The sequence below is a fragment of the Ovis canadensis genome, chromosome 2, assembly GCF_042477335.2.
Source record: "Ovis canadensis isolate MfBH-ARS-UI-01 breed Bighorn chromosome 2, ARS-UI_OviCan_v2, whole genome shotgun sequence".
NCBI classification, from domain to species: domain Eukaryota; kingdom Metazoa; phylum Chordata; class Mammalia; order Artiodactyla; family Bovidae; genus Ovis; species Ovis canadensis.
Genome location: NC_091246.1, coordinates 178,410,945 through 178,438,435, shown reverse-complemented (window position 1 = coordinate 178,438,435; position 27,491 = coordinate 178,410,945). Strand labels below are relative to the sequence as shown.

The window sequence follows — 27,491 nt, the reverse complement described above, 5'->3', positions numbered from 1 at the left end:
CAGATTTCTAAGGAGGTAGGTCAGGTGGTCTGGTATTCCCATCTCTTTCAGAATTTTCCACAGTTTCTTGTGATCCGCACAGTCAAAGGCATTGGCATAGTCAGTAAAGAAGAGATAGATGTTTTTTCTAGACTCTCTTTCTTTTACTATGTTTCAACAGATAGAATGCATACTCACTATTATGGAAAAATCTGGAACTCTATTTCCAAGCAAAGGCAAAATTGCCTAATCTTCTGCCCTTAACAGACCCACCTCTCTTCTGTGATACTGTGGTCTATCTTACCCTCTAAAATGTGGTCTTGTTACTTCCTTGCTCCACTAACCTCACTCCCAAATACATGGTCATGGCTGGAGCTGGTCTCTTTTACTCTGAATAACTTATGAAATCTTAGCCTTGCCTAACCTGAGTGTTCTTTAGGATAAAAGATGTCTGGGTGCCTGTAGCAATTTTTAGACAAGTCAAGGAGTCCCTCTATAGGGGAAACTTGGGGCTTTCCTTAGTTGGTAAAGAATCCACCTGCAATGCAGGAGACCCCAGTTCAATTCCTGGGTCAGAAAGATCTGCTGGAGAAGGGATAGGTTACCCACTCCAGTATTCTTGGGCTTCCCTTGCGGCTCTGCTGGTAAAGAATCTGCCTGCAATGCAAGAGACTAGTGTTCGATCCCTGGGTTGGGAAGATCCCCTGGAGAAGGGAAAGGCTATCCATTCCAGTATTCTGGCCTGGAGAATTCCACAGACTGTATAGTCCGTGGGGTCGCAAAGAGTTGGACATGACTGAGTGACTTTAACTTTCAGGGACTCCAGCTCTGAATGCAGGAATATTACTGCATCTTCTGTCTCTCGTGATGTCAAACATATGCTGAAGATCCATCTTTAACTAGCAGCTCAAGACAATAATTTTTCTCCACCCTGTTACATTAGAAAATAACCAAAAAAAAAAAAAAAGAAAAGAAAAGAACCTTGATCCCAAATCCATGTCATTACAGGTTGTATACTTAAACTTGGCACTTAAAAATAAATTTGGATAAAAATTCCTTGGTGATGTTTGTGAAAAGTAGTAAAAAACAGATGTCCAGCAGAAAGAACTGCCTGAAATTAACTGAGCATTTTATATACAATCTAACTTCCTGCTCCTTTTGGAAATTTACTCTGACAAATACCCAAAAGTGAATGAGTTGTCACAGAGAAAGTACTAGTGACATAATTTTAATTACCATTTTTTTCTAAACGAAAAATGAACCACATGAATATAGGTAACACATTTATTGCAGACGGTAGACCTAAGTGTACTTCTCAAACTTGTTCAAGTGGCCTTGAACAGATATCATCTGATACCTGACTTGGACCAGATAAAATTTGTTGGAAAACAGATGATTTTGGAATTTGACCTATTTTTTGTTATCATCCTTCTTGTTGTGTGACTCAGCTAATTATTTAATGTCTCTGGGCTTCAGTTTACCACATATGAAATATGAGACTGGGATTCTTGTTGAAGTGATAGATTTGAGGGGCATGGGGAGAGTGGGTGCTTTCAGGTGAAGGGAGGCAAAGAAATCAGATGTAGGAAGAGAAAAGAACTAAGCAATAATATGCTATATCATCTTTATATCCTAGAACACTGTATTCACTCAATTAATTTAGGCCCTTCCTCCATAATGAGGAATACTTTTATAATGACCAGTAGAATTATACAATAAATTGCCTTAACCACAGAAACATATGTGATTAAAATTGGTTAATAGATTGGCATGACCAGCCATTAACATTTTTGATAGTATCCCTTTGTTTCTTTTTCATATATTTTGTCATCTGCTAGTATTTTCTACTGATTAATATTAGGTTGTTGTTCAGTTGCTCAGTCGTGTCTGATTTTTTGAGACCCGATGGACTGCTGCATGCCAGGCTTCCCTGTCCTTCACTGTCTCTCAGAGTTTGCTCAAATTTATGTCCATTGAGTCGATGATGCCATTTAACCATCTCATCTTCTGTCACCCCCTTCTCTTCCTGCCCTCAATCTTTCCCAGTATCAGGGTCTTTTCCAATGAGTCGGCTCTTCACATCAGGTGGCCAAAGTATTGGAACTTCACCATCAGTCCTTCCAATGAATATTCAGGACTGATTTCTTTTAGGATTGACTGGTTTGATCTACTTCCTGTTCAAGGGATTCTCAAGAGTCCTATCACCAAAGTTCGAAAGCATCAATTCTTTGGCACTCAGCCTTGTTTATGGTCCAACTCTCACATCCATACATGACTATGGAAAAACCGTTAACTTTGACTATATAGACTTTTGTCAGCAAAGTGATGTCTGTGCTTTTGAATATGCTGCCTAGGTTTGTCATAGCTTTTCTTCCAAGGAACAAGTATCTTTTAACATCATGGCTTCAGTCACATTCTGCAGTTATTACAGAGCCCCCCAAAATAGTCTCTCACTGTTTCCATTGTTTCCCCATCTATTTGCTACAAAATGATGGGACCAGATGCCATGATCTTAGTTTTTTGAATGTTGAGTTTTAAACCAGCTTTTTTACTCTCCTCTTTCTCCCTCTTCAGGAGGCTCCTTAGTTCCTCTTCACTTTCTTCTGTAAGGGTGGTGTCATCTGCATATCTGAGATTACTGATATTTCTCCCAGCAATCTTGATTCCAGCTTGAGCTTCATCCAGCCCAGCATTTCACATGACGTACTCTGCATGTAAGTTAAATAAGCAGGGTCACAATATACAGCCTTGATATTAGGTAGTCAAAATATTAGGTGCCAAAATTTTAAGAATTAATTCATAAGAGAAAATACTTAAAGGCGGAAACATTTTATTCAGTAACCTAATTTTTTAGTGCATGTCAGGAAGGACCATCATCACAGTCAGACATGACTTAGTGACTGAACCACCAAGAAGGACCATCATCACCTTAAGGTCAGTGACCCTGAACATCATCCTCTGTGGTGTAGGTGAGCCAGCCCCTATAGATGTCAGCTCAGGAGGACAATTCCCTGCCAATGACTGTGCACCTGCCTTGAAAATTTAACTCATATTAAAACAAACAATTCCTAGGTGGAAAGCAAACTTGTAATAATAATTTTCAAATCACATTCTTTAAACGGAAAGTGGCATCACATGCTGATGTTTTTGTATTTCTTATGTCTGTGGTGCATTGGAGTATATAAGTATATTCATGTGAAGTGCTTAGACATTTTATTTAATGATCTGTTTAAAGTTAAATAAGTGTGTTCTTCATATGCTCTATTATTCTTGTTTCCTTTCCAGTTTCCTATACAAACATATTTGCATTGTTTGCTTGGTCTTATTCAAATTGTCCAGAGCTATCAAAATCATGATTTTTAGCTAATTCCATCAGTATCTGTCAGTTAGTCAAGGGCTTCATTGTTTAGAGCCTCTCCCTGTTACAGTGTTGGTGGTTGGCTACCTGGACCTGAAAGTATGGTCAGAACAGAGAACCACTGCATTTGACTCTCTCTTTTTATGAATATATGCATTGACAAATATGTAACCAGTTTTGAGGAATTCTTTTACTGCTTAAAGTTTCCCATACCTTCCCTTTGTCAGTGGAGCCTCAGAGTGAAGCCTGACTACTGCTGAGTTCAATGGGAGTGTGATCTGGTCCAATCTCCTTTAAACTTGTGTGTAGGTAGTAGTACTGGCCTCTCTTAGGGTTCCATGTATTCATATGTGCATGTACACGCATGTGTTACAGCTAGCATGCTGCATTATCTTTTTTTTTTTTTTTCTGGAAGTCTCATCAGGCAATCCTTTTTCCTTAATTGCCAGAAATTATTGCTAATTTAATAGTAGGCCTAGTATCACTGTTGCTTATAATGAGTTTTCAGTATTCCTCAAGAGAGGAGAGGAAAAGCTTTAGAGAGAATTGTAAGCAAACTTAACCTACTGTAAGCTAAGGTCTTTGTTCAATTGGAAACGTACTTTAAAACCAATGCTTTTCTCTCTTTTATAGCCTGAAGTATAGATGAATAAGAGCGTCAGTTTCTATATCTCATTGGTATTATCCATTAAACATATTGTCTATATCAACTATTGAATTCAGGTTTCAAATAGATTCAGAAACCCAAACAAGAGTTGTCTGTTGGAAAGTGTCCAAGAAATTTCTCTCTTTCTCAGATTGGCTGCATGAGGATGTAGATGGCAGCAACCTTCTCTCTTACACTGAGGTCAGAGGAGTGCAGGCCAGGGTGGAGTAGTTTTGTTGGGACCAGGCTGAATCATTACAGACTTCATAGTTGTGTGCAGTTCTTGTTATAAAGCCCAGTAGAACATGAGTATCATACTTTATATTCCCATTACAGACTTGTTCCAGGGCCCGGTCAAGGAACTGATATAAAATAGTAGTTGTCAAAATAAATGTTACAGGATGCTTGGGGCTGGTGCACTGGGATGACCCAGAGGGATGGTATGGGGAGAGAGGTGGGAGGGGGTTCAGGATGGGGAACACGTGTACACCCATGGTGGATTCATGTTGATGTATGGCAAAACCAATACAATATTGTAAAGTAATTAGCCTCCAATTAAAATACATAAATTTAAATTAAAAATAAAATAAAAATATTAAGACTTAGCCAGCACCTACTATACTTCAGATATCTTGTAGTTTCTATATGGTGTATTTTCATTCATATAACCAACATGAGGTTAGTCCAAGGAGTCCTCATCATCTCCTTAGTCTTCATCTAAATCAGCATAATTGTAAGATCTGTAGGAAGCAGAACTCCTCATAGTATCAAAATACCCACTGATGACCTGACCACTTGTAAAGCCATCCCCCAGTCAGTGAGCCTCCTGGAGTAATACATGTGCTCTGCCACTGCATCAGGGTATTTGCTGGTACATGTCTAGCTGTAAATGGAATGTGTACCCCTAAGAAAGGGGCACAAAATCAGGCAGTCTGTACACCAAAGATTAAAGGGAGCTCTTGAGAAAATTTATGAAAAGTAACTAAAATAAAAAGGTTCTATGACCAAACTATGAAACCCAGATGTGATAACAATAAACTTTTCATAGGGTCATCATAAAATTATGTAAGAAATATCAATATTTATTCTGTGTGTTAATAACTACATAGTTGTAATTATCTTCATGTAATGATACTAGATAAAATGAATATAATTGATATTAGATAATGATAGCAGTAGTTGATATTAGATAAAATGAACCCACTTGCATATTTTTAGTTCCAAAATAAATCCCATTTAGATATTTATTATTTATTTAAAATAATGTAATTCCTATTTGAAATAACCTAATTTTAAGTGACATTTTCCCCAATGTGAATTATCCTCATATGAAGACTATCTGTGTACTTAGTTTGATTTTACAGAAGAGGAACTTTATGCTTAGAGAAGTTAAAGTACTTTCATACAGTCACATCATTTACGAGCTGTTAATTTGAAAGAACTGTTTCCAAATAGAGAATTTTGATGCCAAGTCCAGGTTTCTTTGTATCATACATCAGCTATTTTAAAATGATCTTTCTCATATTCTACAACAGATCATAATTTTAAATACCTTGCATTTGGCTACATTCTCTACTGTCTTACCTCTCACATGAAAATCACTGTCATCAAAACAATTCCTTAAGTCTTCAGTCCTTAAAAGTCCCTTTTAGAATAATCATGCTGAGAGAATGGTGCATGGTTGAGTATTACATCCAATATGATGCTTAGAATTCCAGAGACCACTGGAAATGGCAGGACTCCTTGTATTCCATGTAGCTAGATATTATATTTGCAACTTCAGGAATTGTGGGTAAAGTGCCTAATGGTGGGATACTTTCTCTGATCATTTAGTTTATAAGATTCCTGATTTAAAAAGGAACTTATTAAAAGATAGTACCTCACAGAAACTTAAGGTACAGCAAGTACCTTTTATACTCTGATGCATTTATAAACAAAGTTTTCTTATTGAATATTAATATTAGCCAGTTAAACAGAATATAAAATATTTGTTCTTCTCTTTCTGACTTACTTTACTCTGTATGACAAACTCTAGGTCCATCCATCCATATCACTACAAATAACCCAATTTTGTTCCTTTATATGGCCTAGTAATATTCCATTATATATATTATATATATATCACATCTTTTTAATTTATTTTTAATTAAAGGATAGTTACAATATTGTGTTGTTTTCTACCATACATAAACAGGAATCAGTCGTAGGTGTACATATAGCCTCTTCCTCTTGAGCCTCCCTCCCACCCCACCCCACCCTACCCATCTAGGTCATGTTGGGCTTCTCCAATGGCTCAGTGGGTAAAGAATCTGCCTTCAGTGCAGGAGATAAAGAAGACACAGGTTCAATCCCTGGATCAGGAAGATCCCCTGGAGGAGGAAAATGGCAACCCACTCCAATACTCTTGCCTGGAAAATCCCATGGACAAAGGAACTTGGCAGGCTACAATCCAAAGGGTCACAAAGAGTTGGACACAGCTGAGTGACTACTTCTTTATCCTAGAAAAAAAGTACAGATGAACTTAATAGCAATGCAGGAATAGAGATGCAGACATAGAGAACAGACATGTAGATACGATGAGGAAGGGAAGGGTGGGACCAATTGGGAAATTAGGACTGACACTAATTAGGACTATACACTACCATGTGTAAGACAGATAGCTAGTGAGAAGCTGCTGTATAGCACAGGAAGCTCAGCTCTGTGCTCTGTGATGACCTAGAATGGGTGGGATGGGGATAGGGGATGAGAGGGAGGCTCAAGAGGGATGGGAGATATGTATACATATAGCTGATCCACTTTGTTGTACAGCAGAAACTAACACAACATTGTCAAGAAATTATATTCCAATAATAAAAAAGAAAACAAATGATAATATACTTCAAAATATAGAATTATATGCTTCTTGGTAGTAGTTGACATTGTTTGAACTTATATTTGTGTTTGGATAGCAAACAGCAGAGAAACCATATGGCTGTCCTTTTAGTGAGTGGTTGTAGAACTTCATTATTTTTTTTATTGACTTTATTAGGTTCCCCCCACCATGTTTATGTCCAGCAGAAAATATCTGTCACTGTAATGGAAATAAATAAAATGGTCCTAAAGAAATGGCAGTGATGCATGCCATCAATTCAAGAACAAGCTTGAAGTTATTTGGTTTTAATGAAATAGAACCTCTTTAGCTGTGATAAAGGTGACACCACATTGTCATTAGTTTTATAAAGATGGATAGAGAACAGGATGCAATTATAATGACATTGACATTAGAATAATAGATATTTATTGCAAGAGAATAAACATAAAGATTGTTATAAAACTGAAGAGTATTTAGGTAAGAGTTAATGTGAAATATTGAGCCAAATGCACTCATTGAGCAGGGACAATGTTTCATATGAATAAGGTGATATCCAACAAGTATGATTTGGTTTGAGTGATGTTGGGAGGGAACATTGGTCTAAATGTGAATGTTCTGTCCTGTGCCCAGGAATGCATAATTTGTGGATTCTGTTGTTCACAAAGCGCAAATTTTACTGCCACCTCAAGTTTCTTTTGTGTTTCCCATTCAAGACCTAGATCCGTCCTTTGCTCGCTTTGATGTTCTCTTGCATTAGCATCTTGACTAATACAGTCACCTCTGTAGCAAAACTTCCTGAGTTTGAATCCTGTTCTGCAACTGACTATGTTTTTGACCTTAAAGAAGTGACAAACTCTGTGCTACAATGTCCTTATCAATAATATGTGACAATAACAGAATTTTCCTCTAGGATTGTCATGACTGTTCAGTGAGTCAGTATATAAGTTTTTAGAAAACTGCTTAGCAATAGCATCACACATGTTTGCACACCAGATAATATCATAGAGACAGTTTATAATAATATGAATTGAACAAATATTCAATTAGTGCTTAATATATAGGAAGTCTCATGTTAGGGACAGAATCTCGGGCCTCACGGAATTTAGAATCCAGTGATGAGAATGCCCTAGTTTTCTTCAAGGGTCGTCTTAAAGAGAGTTAGTTTTCCACCATATCTATGATAATATTCTGGTGACCGCTAAGAGGTAGTCCACTGACTATGTTAGTTCCCCTTACTTCTCCCTGAACTTGAGGACATCTGAGAATTATGCTTACCTTCGGTTTTCAAGTAAATTCTATGCAGAAGTGAAGGCATTGCTATCTTCCCATTTCTCTTAAAATATAAATGTATAATCTTTGATTCTCACTTTTAATAGCTTTAAAAGTATTCCCTCCATCTATTCTGTTCCTTGCTCTCTCTGTCCAGCCACACTGGCCTTCTGTTAGGTCCTCACACCTGTCCTTCTCCTTTGTATCTCATGACCTATTCACATGCTCTTTCTTACTCCTTCAGATTTCTGTTTAAAGCTCAACTGCTCAAGGAAATATTCTCTGATTCTTTCACAGACTGGGTGGCATCCCCATAACATGCTCTCGGAGGACCTTCTGTTTTTCCTTTCACATTTATCACAAATACAATCACATAATTAATTTTATAACAACAGTCGAAGGGCATTGGATTCACATATAACTAATATTAAGGAAACTATGTGCATACCCTAGTTCATCAGTAGCAAATGAGTAAAGACAAGAGTGAGAGGGAGAGAGAGCAGGAGCACGAAACATTTACATTCCATCCATTATTCCTATTAGTGAGTTTATGACCTGATGCCTAGCAGTGGGTATAAGATGATGTGAGAGTCCTGCTCTTTCCTGAACCATTCTTATTAACCAATTTCCTCTCATTAGGAAATGGAATACCAGTATTTGAAAAAAATGTTTTCAACCATCATGGCTTCTTCATACAAGTTAACAACTTTATCTGATATTCAGTGAAAAAGAGAAATTGGCCCTAAACTCTAGGAAAACTGGTCATGTTGAATTAATGGAGTGACACTATTTGAACCACACTAGGGAATTTTCTAGGGCAATCTTGGCATCTTCCTAGGGAATTTTCTGGGGTAATTTGGATTATGTGCAATTTTCTAGCTCACTTGTGATTTAGAACCTAACATAGGAAATACCGTTCTCTTTTTGCTTAATGAGGAAATGGCAACCCACTCCAGTATTCTTGCCTGGAGAATCCCATGGATGGACGAGCTTGGTGGGCTACAGTCCATGGGTCGCAAAGAGTCAGACATGACTGAGAGACTTCACTTTCACTTTTGCTTAATATTGGTGATCCTAGCCTAGAATGTAAGGTTTGCGAAGGCAGGAGGTACATAGGACTGTTTTATCACTGCACCCCCTAGCACATAGCAGGATGCTTTGGTTATTCTAGAGCTTAATAAAGAAATATTTATTAAATGAATTAACATTCTGCCAGTGTTTCCGGGGTCAGTCAGTTTGGTAATTGTACAGAGTTTGGATATAGGATGGCTGAAGTAGAAGACAGCGTTTCAGATCCACAAGCATATGCAGACCTTGGATAACCTGTATCTCCATGGAAACCTAAATTAAAATACCAAATAACTGAAACCTGGACATGACAAAGTTCAGCGTGTTTTAGTGAAGACTCTTGTATATATGGCAACATTCTGTTCTTTAATTCCTTTTTTAGCCAAACTCTAATGGAAAAGTTGACATTGTCTTTCTCATTTCAGGTCAAAGGAGCCGGACTCGATTTATCCTTATGCCAACCCAAGGAGAAGGCCGGCCATGTCCCACAGAGCTTACCCAGCACAAAACCTGCCCAATGATCCCCTGCTACAGCTGGGTCCTCAGCAACTGGTCTGCATGTAAATTGGAGGTAAGTCATATAATGGCATTTAAAGAAATGTTTCTCAGTCTGTCCAAAGTACTTGTCTATTGAAACCTACAAGGTGATAAAACAAACTTTACAGCACCAGGGGCCTGGCACAGTGTATTTTTATACCATAGAGAGCATGGGAAAAAGAACCAAATAACTTAACTTCATATAGAGTGATACGGCTAGGAAAATAAATGCCCATCCTTATCAACTATTGTAATAAGTTGGATCAGGGGACTTTCAATCTTTTTAGTATCTTAAAGAATTCTCTATCTTCTTGGTTTGTTGGAAATATCAAAGCATTATGCAATTAGGCAAAACCCTGATACTATAGAAATGCACAACTTGCTGTAGACTGTATTTCTTTAAAAAGCACTTTTAGGCTTAGACAAAATCTTACATGTGGGCAGAAAATCAAAAGTGTATGAAAGATATATTTTAACATTATTACACAAACCAAGGTTACTACATTTTCCTCAATGATTGCTTTTTATTGACCTGAAATATAAATGCCTAGTAACATCATAATATATCACATACCCAGAGCTTTTGCTGGGTCAGCAATGATGCTCTGTGGCATTTTCTCTCTGGTTTCTTGTGTAAGAAAAAAGCACATTGATTTTTCTCTATTTTCTTGTTTTACTAGTTTATCCTTCAGTTCGTATTCCAAGGCAGATTTAATTAGGTAACAATAATTTTGATTATGCATTAAGATATCTGCAGAGTATTCTCATAGTGTTCCTGTCAGGATGACATTGTTGTACAGCATCATTATCTTGCAGAAGTTAAGTGCCCATGTATTTTAATAAGTCTCAGAGGAATAAAAATGTATGCTACATTTGTTCAGTCTCCTTTTTACAGAAAATAAGATACCATGCCAATTAATTCAATAGTAACCTAATGGCTTTTTTTTCTTTTTTTTTTTAATTATATTTTTTTAATTTTTATTTTTACTTTATTTTACTTTACAATACTGTATTGGTTTTGCCATACATTGACATGAATCCACCACAGGTGTACATGAGTTCCCAAACATGAACCCCCCCTCCCACCTCCCACCCCATATCATCTCTCTGGATCATCCCCGTGCACCAGCCCCAAGCATCCTGTATCCTGCTTCAAACATAGACTGGCGATTCGTTTCTTACATGATAGTATAATTGTTACAATGCCATTCTCCCAAGTCATCCCACTCTTTCCTCTCCTTCAGAGTCCAAAAGTCTGCTCTACACGTCTGTGTCTCTTTTGCTATCTTGCATACAGGGTCATCATTGCCATCTTTCTAAGTTCCATATATATGTGTTAGTATACTGTATTGGTGTTTTTCTTTCTGGCTTACTTCACTCTGTATAATTGGCTCCAGTTTCATCCATCTCATTAGAACTGATTCAAATGTATTCTTTTTAATGGCTGAGTAATACTCCATTGTGTATATGTACCACAGCTTTCTTATCCATTCATCTGCTGATGGACATCTAGGTTGTTTCCATGTCCTGGCTATTATAAACAGTGCTGCGATGAACATTGGGGTACATGTGTCTCTTTCAATTCTGGTTTCCTCGGTGTGTATGTCCAGCAGTGGGATTGCTGGGTCATAAGGCAGTTCTATTGTGTACTTAGTCCAAAACTCTCTTTCCTAAACCTTCAACAGTTTTTTCAGTATTGCTTAGTATCACAAATAAGAAATGGAAGGAAGATATCTCCTAACAATTGTTGAGAGAGTAGAGAAAACAAATTCAAAGAATTTAGGAACTCATTGCAGGAGAAGGAAGAGAAAAGACAGGAAGAAGAAGGGAAGGATGGGGGACAAACTCCATACTCTGTGTCTCACCAGCCATACAGCTGCTACTATACCTCACTTGTTCTTTTGTATTGAGATGGCCAAAAATTTCATTTGGGTTTTTCTATAAGATGTTACAGAAAATCCCAGGTGAACTTTTTGACCAACCCAATACATTTCCTTTTATCTTCCTGGGTATCAAGAGCTTTTTTTCTTTTCTTTTTTTTTTTTTTTAGTAGACAAATCTGCCAGTTTGTCTCCTAGGAATGTGCAGGGGAAATGTCAAATGTAATGTTTGAGATTTTGCTGTCACATACTGAACTTTAGCCAGAACCACAGGGGCCGGAGTGGTGGGTTGTGAACATTCTCTATAGCAGTTCTTGTGGAGGTGGGGAGAAGGGGTTGTGGCATCTGATGGAGATACCCAGACACAGGGGCTCTGGAGACCATGAGAGCAGGGATATCCAGAGATTTCAAAGGTGCCTTAGGTTTCTAGATGAGGTCATTCCATTCACTGACATTTCCAGTCAGGGGAAAACTGCAGTTAGCCTCAATCCAGGCAAAGCTCTCAGAAAATATGTCTGTATTAATTATTCCTGTGTGGGCACCTTACCTGCAGGAGACCAACAGCATTCTTTCCCAATAATTTGGAATGTAATTGAAGCTGTTCAAAGATATTATATTCAAAAACTCTTTGCTGTCACATATTCCCACCTTATATAATAGATAAAGTCAGTAACTCAGAGGCAAAAGAGAAAGAGAATCTTGATGATATTTGAATTTTTGCTGAGTTTGAACTGCATTCCTGTTCTTCCTGCAGCCTGATTTTGAATGCTTTGTGAGATACATAACACAAGACATTTTCAATGAGTCCCCTTTTCTTACTCATCTATGTAAACTGAGTTTGGGAAATTACTGATCAAAATACACATGAACCTCCACATACAAACCAAGTGCACCTCTCTCACAGCTGTCCTTCTGCTTCTCCTTGTTCCGTAATATCCTGACCTGCCCAGTGTGGGTTGCAGACTTATATGCACTGAAGGTGGTGGCTGTGATCTTGAAGTGGCTGATTGCCATCAAGTGGATCAAACCCCAAACAGAGGAGCTTGCCCAGGGCATGGTGGATATGCCAATTCTGTCACCATCATCTGTGGAAAGAGACTTGCAAATGAAAGTGTTTATCCTCAGGCTTCATTTTTTTTCAGGGTTTCCTAACTCCTTCCAAGTTTCTTAGCTGGTAACACATATCCACACATATGTTGCAAAATCTGTTTCAGAGCTCAGACTCTGGAGTCTCTCAGGTCTAATCTTTTTAGATTTTATTTTATATATTCTTAAATATTATTTTGTAGACTTCTTCATCTATTCCTTAGTATTTCTCAGAACTTCTCATTTGGAAAAGTGGAACAACATGAAGTAACACCCTCTACTCTTCACTGTTGCAGCTGCTGCTGCTAAGTCACGTCAGTCGTGTCCGACTCTTTGAGACCCCATAGACGGAAGCCCACCAGGCTCCCCCATTCCTGGGATTCTCCAGGCAAGAATACTGGAGTGGGTTGCCATTTCCTTCTCCAATGCATGAAAGTGAAAAGTGAAAGTGAAGTCACTCAGTTGTGTCTGACTCTGTGCAACCCCATAGACGGCAGCTCACCAGGCTCCTCTGTCCCTGGGATTCTCCAGGCAAGAACACTGGAGTGGGGTGCCACTGCCTACTCTTCGCTAGATTCACCATTTTACATTTATGTGTATTTATAGACACACACATATTTTGTATTTATTATTTAAATATATATCAGTAGACTTTTATTTTTATTTATTTAAAGATACTTGAGTGTTTTTAATTGTTTTTGTTTAATTGTTGGCTGCACCCTGCAGCATGTGGGACCTTAGTTCCCCGACCAGGGACTGAACTTGTGCCCCCTGCATTGAAAAGTGGTGTCTTAACCCCTGGACTATCAGGAAGTCTCTAGACTGTATTTTTTTTTTAAGTAGTTTTAAGTATACCAAAAAACTGAGCAGAGAGTTCCCATATGCCTCTTAATTTCCCAAACTCACATGCTTCCCCCTATTATCAGCATCTTTGCAGGCTTAATTTTGGTCAAGATTTTTTCCAGTTCCTCACTCTGTACTTTTTGCCAGGTTTTCAAACTCTTCAAACTCAGTTTATTTATATATATCACAGGAGGAGAAGTAGTACATGTTTTGCTGGAGGTTTTGTTAACGATTAGACAAGTCATATGTAGTGCTGAGCATAGTACCTGACATAAATTTAGAGCTCAATAAATTGAGGTTGTTATTATAGGTTTGATTAAAACTCTGATTATGAGCATTAGCACCGCCTGCTGATCCGCATCTGGTGATGCTGATGCAGAGTGGACAGGAAGTCCGTTAATGACCTGAACAGCAGAGACTTAGTGATGGAATGCTGAATGTTGACCAACTTGTTCTAAGAAGCCTGTCTCTGTTTTCAAGTCCTGGTGTGTAAAGTCTCATGAGTGAGACTGGATGAATGCTTACTTTATGAATGAAATTATCATTCTGTGGCTGATTTCTCCTCATACTGTGGCTGTTGTTGTCAAAGGTATAAGAGATTAAGGTGGAACATGGATACATACTAGAAACATTATTGTTTGTCTTGGTTTTGAAAATGCTCCCTGATGTTGACTAGTTTCCCCTCCTTTCTGCACACTCCATCTCCTGGAATGTCAAACAAAGCTCTCTAATCAATTGCATCTCCAGTTACCTGAGGTTCTAGAGAGCAGTAACTTCAAATTTCAGACATGCTTCAGACATCTTCAGACTCCAAGTTCATGAACTCTGACACTCTACAGTGAAACATACCTTAGGCAATTTGGCCATGCAATGGACAAAAGTTACCGAAAGAACCCTCCCCCAAACCCACATTTAACTTATGCTAGTTATTTTCAGCTTTGGTGTAGAAATATTTACTAGAACATTTGGTTTGGATGAATATATTGTGAATTGATTTTGAACCTCCATTTCTAAAAAAAAAAAAAGTGCACTTGGGTTCAGTGCACAGGGCACATTTTTTTAACCATCTCACAATGGTTAGAACGGTTATGAGGTATTGAGAGAGCAAGTGTGGGGATTGCCATCTTAGATAAGCAAAACACAATCCTTGTTAAAACATCTATGGAAAAAGATGTGATGGTCCCAGTTTGTGTGTCTGCCCCAATGATTCAGTCTCTAAGTTCCTGTGACTTAGACCTCCGCCAAGTGGCACCTTTTTTTTTTTTGCCAGTATAACTTTGAATCTGAAAGAATTTTTCTCAGCAGCTTCTACCATCCTGCACATCCGGCAGCCCATCCACTGCCCTTGATACTTAGCAGCTGCTGCCACTGTGCCTTGACCTGGCTGGTGCTCAGCAGGCCCATCAGCCTCTGAGTCACCTGCTCCACACCTAGGAGCACTGTCATGACTGCTTTAGCTGCCCACCATGTCCCTCTTCAATCCTGCTGCTGCTAGAGCCACAGAAGCTCCAAGTTCTAGCAATGTAGTTTCTGAGTCCTGTGGTGAGAGGGAGGAATAAGGAGGAGCTGAAACTCAGTTTCCCAATGCAGAGCCCCGTTGTCCAGTTATCTCCTAATAATGGGTTGTAGCATGTAGCATCCTTGTGTGCAGCTACAGAGTCCATGCAAATGTTCTTTCTCTCTCTCTCCATCTATACCAGAAGTAATCATAGAAACTCTTGGTCTTCCACCTATTTCCTGGCTTAGTAGGAGCTGAGTAATACTCTTTGGAAGTATAGGGGAGTTAATACTCCCTGGGATGAAAGTTGATCAGTGAGAACTGGATCCATGGAGGAGCTGGCATAAAAATGCCTCTCCCTTTTTCCTGCCACCACATCTTGGATGATCCGTGTGGCCTGTCTAAACAATGTTGTGATTGACCAAGAAACCAGCTGTTTACTATGAAGTTGAGGCCAGTTGACAACACACTACCTTATATTTGCTTTTCCTCTGCACCTGCGATGGCTCTCTCAGCCTCACTCTTGCCCTGGGATTTCACCCCCTTAGTATAGAAGCTTTGCCTTGGGCTCTGTTTTCTAAGGCACTTACACACACACACACACACACGCACGCACGCACGCACGCAGGCACGCACACACACACACACACACACACACACACACACACACCCCTCCCTCCCTCTACAGTTATCCAAATAACCAATGGACTTCTTTTTGAAATATGAGTACCTGACTAAAACTGAGGAGATAATACTCACCTTGTGAGTATCTGCTAAAAATGTTAGAGTAGGAAGTCTTTCATCAGGCAGATGGTTGAGCTAGATAACCACAAACCTCCTGTTTCTGTGAGACACTGCACATTTTTTTTTCTAATTGGCCAGAAAAATCTGAGTAGGATTTGTATAAAATGTCTTCAAAGAATAATATTCAGCACAGAAAGCATTATGAGGAAATCAGCGTTTTACTGGAAACCCCAATCTAATCCACATGAGAAAGTACTGAATTCCCTACAAAAGAAAAACAAGCAAAGCAAAAGAGAAATGTACACCCTGTGGTTGTACATGCTCTTTTGGGGAGTGATTATAGATTAGGCCACTTTATCACATACACCTAGACAAATTAGGTATTGTTTTTCTTTTTCAGTCAATCCTGGCTGAGTTCCAGAATGAATCATCATATTCTGAGTGCATAAATTCCAAGGCATAAATTTGCATTTCTGCTTCAGTTGCTCTGTCAGCTCTAAAAGAATTGCTCAGGGATGCCTTATTGTCAACAACAGAAAGATAACTCTCAAAAGGAGGAAGCTAAAGAAATATGCAACTGTGTTTGTTTTGTTTTTTGGTTTCTTTTGCCCAAGAGGTGGTGGGAGCTAAAACTCTGAGATGTTCCTGATTTGGGTAATGCTGACAGCATCCTTTCCTCTGACAGGGTGGAGACTGTGGGGAAGGAGTCCAGACCCGCAGCCTCTCCTGTGTGGTCCACAAAGGTTCAATATCTCCCTGGACTGTACGTGTAGACGATGCACTGTGTAGAGAGATGCCCTTTCAAGACAGCATCTTGAAACAGCCGTGTTCAGTGCCTTGCCCAGGTAGGCAATTTTAGATGATTGGGAGTGCCTTCCATGGTGACCTTTTTATTTATTTTTCTGTTTTTTGGAGTTCTCTCTCATCCAAGTTGAAGTTTGTAACTAACTTTAATCCACGTGTCGTTGGTTATCACTTTGGAATATACCTAACAGCTTCTATAGAGGCAAAGTAGGCTGGCGGGGCGAGTCACGGGGAAGCACTGGACTGGAAATGTAAGAGCTAAGTTAGAATCTTGTCACTATCACGACACTGGCATTTTGCCTGGGACATATACTCCTGTCACTTTGAGCAGTGGTTGCTCCATCTAGAAAATGTGTTAATAATACCTGACCGCACCAAGCACATTGCCAGCATTCAAAAAACATTCACTAAATCCATGAGTAATGAACCCTGGCTGATGACATGGTGGTGACACGCAAAGCTAAAAGTTCATGAAAGCACTATGTTAAACAAGCAAGTTCTATGTAATTGTAAAGGTTATTCTTAGTTACATAAGATTTATGAGTTTATTTTAATCCTAATAACACAACTTAACCTTGTATGGCAGGAGCTTAAGGTGGCTAAATATTTTCTTATGTAGTCTTATAATATGGCATGAAACATATATGTGTATATACATACATTGACATATATACAAAAAAATTTTTTGCATGTTTGGATTGTTACATGAAACATTCTTTAAGTTTAAAGCTACTCTACTTCTTTCCTTTATACAATTTCTATGAACATCCATTTTATGATGTTATGATGCTCTTTAAAAACTGAGCTGCTGTAATCTTTACACTTCCTTTTAAAAATTTTATTGTCACTAGTAGACACTAGTGTTCTCTAGATAAAACTTCCATGATTTGAGGCAAAATAATGGCAGTATAGTGCTTGGCGCTTTTCATTCAACTAGATTAAACCATACATTACTTCCTCACTCCCAGTGCTTTCTAATTAGAAAATTTGTCAGCATAGAATTTGTAGTTTCTGGAATGCACCTGGTCACTGTGGCACCACACATCTCCCACTGTGAAGCCTGTGTGTGTAAATGGGGTCAGGGGCCCGTTTTCACAATGTTTCCTCTGCTCTGTGCTGCATGACCCTCCAGGAGACTGCCATTTAACAGAATGGTCAGAGTGGAGCACATGTGAGCTGACCTGCATTGATGGAAGAAGCTTCGAGACTCTGGGTCGCCAATCTAGGTCAAGGACATTTATAATTCAGTCTTTTGAGAACCAAGACAGCTGTCCCCAGCAGGTTCTAGAAACACGCCCTTGTACAGGTACCAAGAGCACTTTTCAACTCTCAGCCTTGATTGATCAATGCTTATTCTGCTTTGATTGAGGCATAATAGAACCGCTGTTATCATATTTATTTGCAGGAGGTAAATGTTATCACTACACATGGAAAGCAAGTCTTTGGAACAATAATGAGCGAACTGTGTGGTGCCAACGTTCAGATGGCATTAACGTCACAGGTATTCCTGCCTAAGATTCATGTGGGCACTGCGGAAAGATCTCTGAGTGTTGCTGTTGGTGAGAAGAATTAGCTTAAAAATTATAAGCAAGGGAAAACTGGGGAGTGGACTTAGATGAGCTTCATGGCAAGTTGCCATTAGATCTTTGCATCTTAGAAAGCAAACAGTTCTATATGAAGTCCCATAATATATCAGACGGGCTACCCGGGTGGCATAGTTGTAAAGAATTTTCCTGCCAGTGCAGGAGCCGTAGGAGACAGGGGTTCAATCCCTGAGTGGGGAAGATCCCCTAGATAAGGAAATGGCAAGCTATTTCAGTATTCTTGCCTGGAGAATTCCATGGACAGAGGAGCCTAGTGGGCTACAGTCCATGGAGTCACAAAGAGTTAGATATGACTGACTGAGCATACACACACAATATATCAGACAAAGAAGTAGTTCAGTTCAGTCGCTCAGTTGTGTCCGACTCTTTGTGACCCCATGGACTGCAGCACTCCAGGCTTCCCTGTCCATCACCAACTCCCAGAGTTTACTCAAACTCATGTCCACTGAGTCGGTGATGCCATCCAACTATCTCATCCTCTGCCATCCCCTTCTCCTCCCACATTCAATCTTTCCCAGCATCAGGGTCTTTTCCAAGGAGTCAGTTCTTCACATCAGGAGGCCAAAATATTGGAGTTTCAGCTTCAGCATCAGTTGATACATACTAAAATTTCTTTGAATATCATGATCTAAGACAAAAACAGAAAGACACAAATGTTTAAAACAGTGATCTCTAAAATTTTAAAAGATGTACCTTTTCAGTAAAAGAACAGACCTCAAAATATCCTAAAATATTTGAGAACAGACCTCAAAATATTCTAAAATCCCGCACTACTGTGCTAAAGTTTCATGTTATGAAACATATACAGAAATTGAAATTAAAAGAGTTGACAAAGATATAATAAAAGCTAAAATATATTAGTGATTTAAAACATTTTCCTGTAAATTATAGATGCTTATATTCATGTACTGAAAGCTTCATTTTTTAACAATGTGGTAGCCTTGATTATTATTTAATATCTGACTATATATTGAAGGAAGGGTTCCTCATTCATGACAGTGAGTGCAATTAAATTCTACAAATGGTCTTCTCAATCATTTTAAAGGGGTTTGTTTCGATGCCTTCTTATGAAGGAAAATCAAATTGTCATTCTTTTTACTTGGTGCTATGGCTGACTAAGAGCTCATCAGAATAGAAGAATCTCGATTTTTCTATCGGAATAGAAAGGTTGTCTGCTTCACCTTTTTCTAGTTTACTTGTTTTTTTCATTATTGGTTGTCCCTTTAATCCATAGTTTTTCCATACAACCATTTAAGTGACCTGCCCATTGTGTAAGTTATTATTGAAGCTAAATATACTGTAAATCTGCCTAACCAGGAACACAGAAAGCATCACTTGCTGCAGTGTGCTTAGAGTTAACCAATCAGTGAAGGTTCCACTATCAGAGTCTGTGAGTGGAGTACCTTGTGCCCGGTGTACGTCCCAGGGCCACCTGATGAATGAGTTCAGGTTACCAGTGTCACCTGCTAAGTATTATCACAGCTTAATTTCATTGTTAAAATTTAAAAAGTTGGCTAAAATATACAAATTCTGACATGTTTTTCCTGGCTCCCAGGTGATCCTCTCCCCGTGGAGTACGCATACTACATGGTGGAGATCCCTGGTTTAAGGAGGAAAAAACACCACTTGCAAACTCTGTTGGCAGTGACAAGGCTGTGTGGTTACTGCCACTAACACATGATCAATTTCACACCTACCTGCTCATTCTGGATCCTGTTGTTTTTTTTTTTTTTTCCTTGTGGAAATTATTTTTCAAGTAACAGATTTTAGCTGTTTCATTCTTCAGAAAAATGTAGATACAACATTCCCTACACAGCCTTAAGCACAAAACCTTCTCAGTTACAAAATCATAATTGGTTATGTTTTGGTTATATACTATATAATTGGTTGACAATTATAATAATGCAGAGACTAGAACCTATAAATGCAACCAGTGGTATGTAAATGTAGCTTCAATGGTGCCCTTGAATAATATGTCAACTTCTTTGCTAATACCTTGAATCCAGGAAGGCATGACTAATATATAAATGATTTTTAGATTACAGAGATATTATTCCATCTAGTTACTCAAAGCTATTTTAATAAGGACCTACAAGTACTAGTGTCAGATGTATGATTATCCCTGCTGGAGTGTATACATTTGCTCTTAAAAATATGTGTGGCAATCTTTATGTGACTCTGCATGTGTGCATATATGTGTGTATATTCTGGCTGAAATATGTTTAAAATGTTACCAAAATGTTTAATATTGCGGTCTCATGAATGGACTAGCAGCATTCTTTTAGTGTTTGGTTGTTGGGAATTGGTCTAGTGCCTGGTTTGGGAGCTGGAAAAAAACTATGTAGACAGATCTTTGAGCGTATATATTTTCTGCTCCTGAACTTCAATTGAGATTTCATCAATTCTTTTACTGATCCTGACACTCACAGGCTTTGCCCTCAAGTGAAGCCATATGATAGAATCACCTGGCCAACACACAGGTATAAAATCTCAACTGTAAACAACTTCTGTTAGCAGAGCCCCCATCTCAAACAGCCCTTCCTAGAATAATCAACAAAATAGAACTGAGACACACTGTCAGCAAACAGATTTTTTAAAAAATAATACTGTTAAAAGGTAGCCAGTGACAGAGAAGAAAAGAAGTGAATATTTATCCTAGAAAAATCTGTAAATGATGGTGGGATTTCCTTTGTAGGAGGCTGCTCCCTTCAGGCACGCCCTGCTGCTATTCGGCAGTGTAACCCAGCTTGCAGAAAACCTTTCTCCTACTGCACACAGGTGAGTCAGGTGCTAGAGGCTTGGACAGGTAATTTAATTGTGTTATGTGTATGTTGTGTGATGTTTTCCAGTCTCCTGTAGCCCAAGCAGCAATTCCATGGGCCCACAATACCACCTAGAGGCATTTGCTGAAGTAATAGCAGCTATTAAGAATTTCTTTGCATGGCCGTGTGTTCAAGAAAGCAGCCGTTTTTACTCTAAATCCATCTATAGCTAACCTCTCTTTCAGATATCGAATCTCTGTTAGCACTATTTCTCCTCTGATTATCAATGTGTTCTCAGTTGATTTTATTTCCTCCGTTTCATATACCTAAACTATTTTGCAAAATCTTTAAAAGGATATGTTCATGTTTGCTAAAATTTAGGTACTAAATTTGATTACACTGTGATTAGTGTATGTACATTTTAGTTGATTTTAAATAAGTTGATAGTATGGTTATGGGTAATAATTATGTGTGTGTACATATATATACATTTTTTTAAAGCAGAAGTTTTTCTCCTTTTCCTTCTTTAATTTCCACCAATTGCTGCTCAGGATTTAATACAAAATGTACCATGTATTCTAATCAGTGGTACTCACAGTTTACAGTGTGTATAGAAGAAAGGTGTGCCCTGTCTCTCATTTCTTCTTATAGTGTGTTCCTTCCAAAACTGATTTGGTTAAAATGATTCATATGCTCCATTCTATTTTATGGACCTTCTACTTCAAGTAGAAGTAGGTTAATTCTTTGACACAGGAAAGCTAGGGATTAAGTTTCCAGTGGAAAAAAGAAGGAAAAGAGATCAGCAATAACTTCATGGGCTGATGATGTTTGTGAAATAGAAGTTGTGGCTTCCCACCAACTCTCTGGATACCCTCTGTAATAAACATAAAATACCTTTTCCCTTGAACCTTTGACCTATATAACTGGTTACAGCTTTTCACTCAGACTAAATAGAGACACATCTTGAAAAGATGGCTTTCATATTTGAGCTTGTACCAATTTTCTTCATTAGTTTCTCCCCATTGAACATTGAGTAATGTCTTTAATTAAAACCACTGGAATTATTTATAATGATAACTGTCATTATACAATCTCTACCTAAACTTTAGGCATTTATTAATTATTTTTTTTAACTTCTAATGTTTAGTTTAGTATCCGTTGCTCCTCAAAATCATGTGTTCAGTCAACAACTGATAACCTAAGTAAATAGTTCAGTTCAGGCACTCAGTCATGTCCGACTCTGCGACCCCATGGACTGTAGCAGGCCAGGCCTCCCTGTCCATTACCAACTCCCGGAGTTTACTCAAACTCATGTCCATTGAGTCGATGATGCCATCCAACCATTTCATCCTCTGTCGTCCCCTTCTCCTCCTGTCTTCAATCTTTCCCAGCATCAGGATCTTTTCAAATGAGTCAGTTCTTCACATCAGGTGGCCAAAATATTGGAGTTTCAGCTTCAGCATCAGTCCTTCCAATGAATATTCAGGATGATTTCCTTTTGGACAGACTGGTTGGATCTCCCTGCAGTCCAAGGGACTCTCAAGAATCTTCTCCAACACCACAGATCAAAGTATCAGTTATTCGGTGCTCAGGTTTCTTTATGGTCCAACTCTCATATGACTCTAATATGACATGACTACTGGAAGAACCATAGCTTTGACTAGACAGACCTTTGTTGGCAAAGCCATGTCTCTGCTTTTTAATATGCTGTCTAGGTTGGTCATAACTTTTCTTCCAAGGAGTAAGCATCTTTTAATATCATGCCTACAGTCACCATCTGCAGTGATTTTGAAGCCCAAAAAAATAAAGTCTATCAGTTTCCTCTGTTTCCCCATCTATTTCCCAATATGTGATGGGACCAGATGCCATGATCTTCATTTTTTGAATGTTGAGCTTTAAGCCAACTTTTTCACTCTCCTCTTTCACCTTCACCATAGGCTCTTTAGTTGTTCTTTGCTTTCTGCCATAACAGTGGTGTCATCTGCATATCTGAGGTTCTTGATATTTTTCCTGGCAATCTTGATTCCAGCTTGTGCTTCATATAGCCCAGAGTTTCTCATGATATACTCTGCATATAAGTTAAATAAGCAGGTGACAATATACAGCCTTGATGTACTCCTTCCCCTGTTTGGAGCCAGTAAGTAAATATGGCTGATACATAAAAATTGATATGCATTACCATTTAAGGCTAAGGTATGATGAGAAAATACCAGACATAATTTTATGTAAGGAATCCTAACAGCACAGTCATAGAGATTCATAATCTCATGCTTATTTTCTATTCTCCTCTATTGCCTTTATGTTTCCTAGAGGAAGGAAGAGCAGTTATTTCAGTTTCACTTCCAGAGACAGATAGAAAATCTTTGTCCATTACACTGTGTCATTATTAGTTTCTTCGAAAGGCTTATTGTGCATGAAAATTACCGGGAATCCACAGACAAATATGAAAGACCCATTGTCATGTTGCCAACTAGGAATGTGATGATGTGGTGTGACACTCAGGTTACTTCGAGGTATCTCTCTCTCTGTCTTTCCTCCCTCTTGTGGACAATGTGCCTTTGGTGAAGTTTTTTTCCCCCCTTCACAGCCTTGGACTGTCTTCTCTGAGTACAGAACTAAGCCCACGAGTGGAGAGCCAGTTCAGTCTAGTTCGTGATCAATGATAGAAGGTGATAGAGGCAGAAAGAGACCTCAAAGAGCTCAAAACTCAGAGAAGATATGCACATAATTTCTGTTGCTTTGCTTCTCAATGTTAAGGACAGATTGGCGTGAGCAGGCAGAAATCTGAAATAGCTGGGGGAAGAACCAAAGTAAATTTTTAATTAAATCTTTACACACCTCTATAAGAGAGAAAAGGATGTAGTTTATATACTCTATTGACAAAAAAACTATGATTTCAATTTTGAAGGTATAAGAATGATCAACCACTAGAAAGAACTGATGATTTATTGAAGTGTTGACTTTGGAAATCAGAAAGATGAACTATTTATTGAATTTTCATCTCTTTGACAAGTCTTGTGCTGAAAAACCCTAAATTTCCATGACCTATCATGCAACTATCAAGCAGTTCCAACAATTAAGGTGTTATTTTTTCATCTGTACAACTCACTGTGTAACCATAAATGTATTTTTCATGCTGTAGGGTGGAGTCTGTGGTTGTGAGAAAGGCTATACAGAGATCATGAGATCAAATGGTCTCCTGGATTACTGCATGAAGGTACCAGGCTCAGAGGATAAAAAAGCTGATGTGAAAAACCTTGCTGGGAAAAACAGACCTGTGAATTCAAAAATACATGATATTTTTAAAGGTTGGTCTCTCCAACCCCTTGATCCAGGTACATATCAGTTATGAGTAAGAAATGTAAATTTTCTCTTGGATTTGGGTTCATATTGTGACCACTGCTCATGATGGAAAGCTTGAAGGGAAGAAGGGATAGAAAAGGCAATATGGTCTTATTCAAGGTTTCTCACATTTGAGTGTCATGTAGTGTAAAACGTTCTCATGGGTGGTTGAGGATAAGTCTGTTAACCCCAACCCCAGTCTGAGTTAAGGAACCAAAATATTAAGCTTTGAAAATGTTTGAATTGTAAATTATCTTTGCCAAAGACTTTATAATAAAAACTGTGAAGTTTTATATATAATTGAAAAACAAGAAAAGGAATAGATTCTTGGGAACATGGAGTTATGTAGGGAAATTCCAGGTACTCTATCTGGTTTGAGAAACACTAGTGATATAGTAAAACAGCATCAATTTCAGAGGCCAAGAGACATTATGGGTATCAAGGATCAGAGGTACTTCCTTTGTGATTGCATGTAATTTCTTTACCTCTCTGGAACTGTTTCCTCATCTATGAATCAATCTAGGCATCTGTCCTGCAGGATTTTCATGAGTATTAGCACAGTGTCAGCACTACAGGACTCAAAACTTAGTGGAGATTAAGGATACGAATGAACAGTATTAGATAATTTCTCTGTACCCTATGATTCCATGCTGGTTGTATTGCATGACTCATCTCATTACATTCTTGCAACATAATGAGATGTTGTTATCCCCACTGTAGAGATTAGGATTCTGAAACTGGCAATGCATACTAATTTGACCAAGGTCACAGACCAGTAAGTGACAGGAAGGTATGAAAGGCAAGCCAATAAGATCCTTACACAGCACTGGCCTCTACTTCCCTTTTTAAGAATTGGACAAAAATATGAAAGCAAAATTCTCTGTGCCTAAGGTACATGCCTCTTCCAGAAAACAAAGTGCTGTGAATGACTGAGGGAGATAGTGTGGCTGATGGAAGGAACCTTGAGAGGGAAGACACACATGAAGCTCAGACAAAATATACCTTGGGAACTTTCCGCCCACATCCTAAGCCTTGGTCGTACCGAAGTGCCCTAATGACATGCTTAAATGAAGCAAAACTAGAGTGCAGGCACAAAGGACCCTCGATCTAGTGGAAGAAACAAGACGTTCTGTGACTAGCGTATAAGGATTACCACAGTATCTTAATGTTTGGTTCCCAAGTACGTCTGGGCATGCTGTAGATTTAAAAATCATATTCATTCTGTGATGTTTAGCTAATTTAGAGAAACAGACTTAACGTTGAGGGAAGCATGCTATGAAATGCAGCCAGTCTCACTCACTGCTTCCAAGAAAATGAGTTTTCAAATCCGCAAATGAGGTCCTTAAACTTTGGAGATCTAACTGAAGCATCAATACCACGTATGTGACTATACTTGTGTGTATACATATATGCATAAACACAGACACATACATATATGTATACTCACATATACAATTGTGTATGTATGTATGTAAACATATATGTAAAATATATATTTAGTCTGGGAGAAAGTTTATAACTTTCATTAGATTCTCATAGTGGGGTTGAAAATTTGAGCAACCTCTCAGGAAGACAATTAGGCAAAACCTATCATACATTTTGACCTAAAATTTTCCTCCTAGGAATTAATCATACAAATATACACACATATACTAAGAGAAGTATGTAAATGATATTCATTATATGATTGCTTACTATATAGCAAATGAATGGAAATAACATAAATATCTACAAACAGAATAACAAAAAAACAAAAATATGATACAACTGTGTAATGTCTCTTAGGGGTATTAAAAGGATGAGATGGACCTGCCTTTATGAACTAGCATGGAAACGTTTTTATTATGTATTGTTAGGTGGAAAAGTAGTACCAAAGTGAATGATAAGGACCATTTGTGTCTTTTTTAAAAAGTGCATGTATGTTGTGTATAGACTCAGTTGCTTGCATTTGTAGAGAAAACTATGAGGTGGTTCATAAATTGGTAACAGTGGTAGCACCTGGGGAGGGAGCTCAGAGATTGGCAGGAAAACTAATTTTCCACTACAGATCTTTTTTAAAAATTATTTTTTATTGTAGTATAAATGCTTTACAGTGTTATGTTAGTTTCTGCTGTACAATGAAATGAATCAATCACATGCACGCATATATCCCCTCTTTCTTGGACTTCCCTCCTCATCACATCTATCCAGGTCATTACAGAGAACTGAGCTAAGCCCTCTGTTCTATATAACATTAGCTTCTCATAAACAGCTATGTTAATTCTTCTTTAAGCAACATGATTTAGAAGTCACCCAGATCACATACCTCTGCAATAGGGATTTAAAAGCACTGGATCTTATAATACTTCAGCTCTATGAGGTTTAGGGGTAATAAGATGAAAGGCACATTCTCACTCAGGGAAGACTTTTTTAATTGTCAATGTAAAAAATTCAGAATAGGGGATCACATCATTAGTGTTTCAAAGAGATCAAAATCAAAGCTTTGTTAAAAGTTTTATGACCATAAAAAGGTCATTACTACGTTGAAAACTCATTCTAAAACCCGATTGAGGCTTGAAAGTGTCTTGTAAGCAAAAACTGTAATAGATAGTCACAATATAATTGAAAGTAATAGTGACTTTCTTTCAAACAAATGTTTACAATAGATTTTTTTTTAATCCCATGAAGGTCTTTAGAATAAGATTCTGACGTGTTTTTTTGGACCTACAGTTAATTACATTCAGTGCAGTATAATGAACCTTTGTGTGTACATCTTTCAGAAAGGAACATAATTCCTTTTGGAATGCTAAGGCATTGCTATTATCAGTTCAATTCTAAGTTTAGTTAACTGTGTGCTCATTTAAAACATAGCAAAAACCATGTGTTTTCCAGAAACGACTCAAATTTATACATACACACACCATACATACAGTCAAGGTGTGTGTCATATAGTTAAAATCACAAAATTGATCAGACTATTTGGTTCTTTTCTTTTTAACCTCTTGCAGATATTAAATCCAAAATAATATATACTTCTACATGTGGATATGTTTTGTAATACTTTTGTATTAGAAGTATATATAAATGAAAATAAATTCAAAATATCCTACCAGTTGTTAGATTTTATGAAGTACTGATTAGTGGCACTGGTCTTTGGTATTGTGAAAAAGTTGATAACCTACATTTAATATTTTCACCTATTTTTTGGACATTTGATAGCTGTCACATGTAAGTATTTTCA

The 27,491-nt window shown here is 38.1% G+C and overlaps 1 protein-coding gene across 1 annotated transcript in view; it reads left to right on the top strand.

Moving 5' to 3' along the window:
• THSD7B (thrombospondin type 1 domain containing 7B) overlaps positions 1–27,491 on the top strand; it is a 1,055,806-nt gene that overhangs the window by 1,016,396 nt on the left and 11,919 nt on the right. Inside the window, exons 21-26 of the mRNA XM_069574436.1 lie at positions 9,597–9,742; positions 16,445–16,604; positions 17,696–17,869; positions 17,969–18,064; positions 20,863–20,945; positions 24,072–24,264. Of these exons, the coding sequence (XP_069430537.1) occupies positions 9,597–9,742; positions 16,445–16,604; positions 17,696–17,869; positions 17,969–18,064; positions 20,863–20,945; positions 24,072–24,264 (852 nt within the window). The remainder of the gene's footprint in view (positions 1–9,596; positions 9,743–16,444; positions 16,605–17,695; positions 17,870–17,968; positions 18,065–20,862; positions 20,946–24,071; positions 24,265–27,491) is intronic.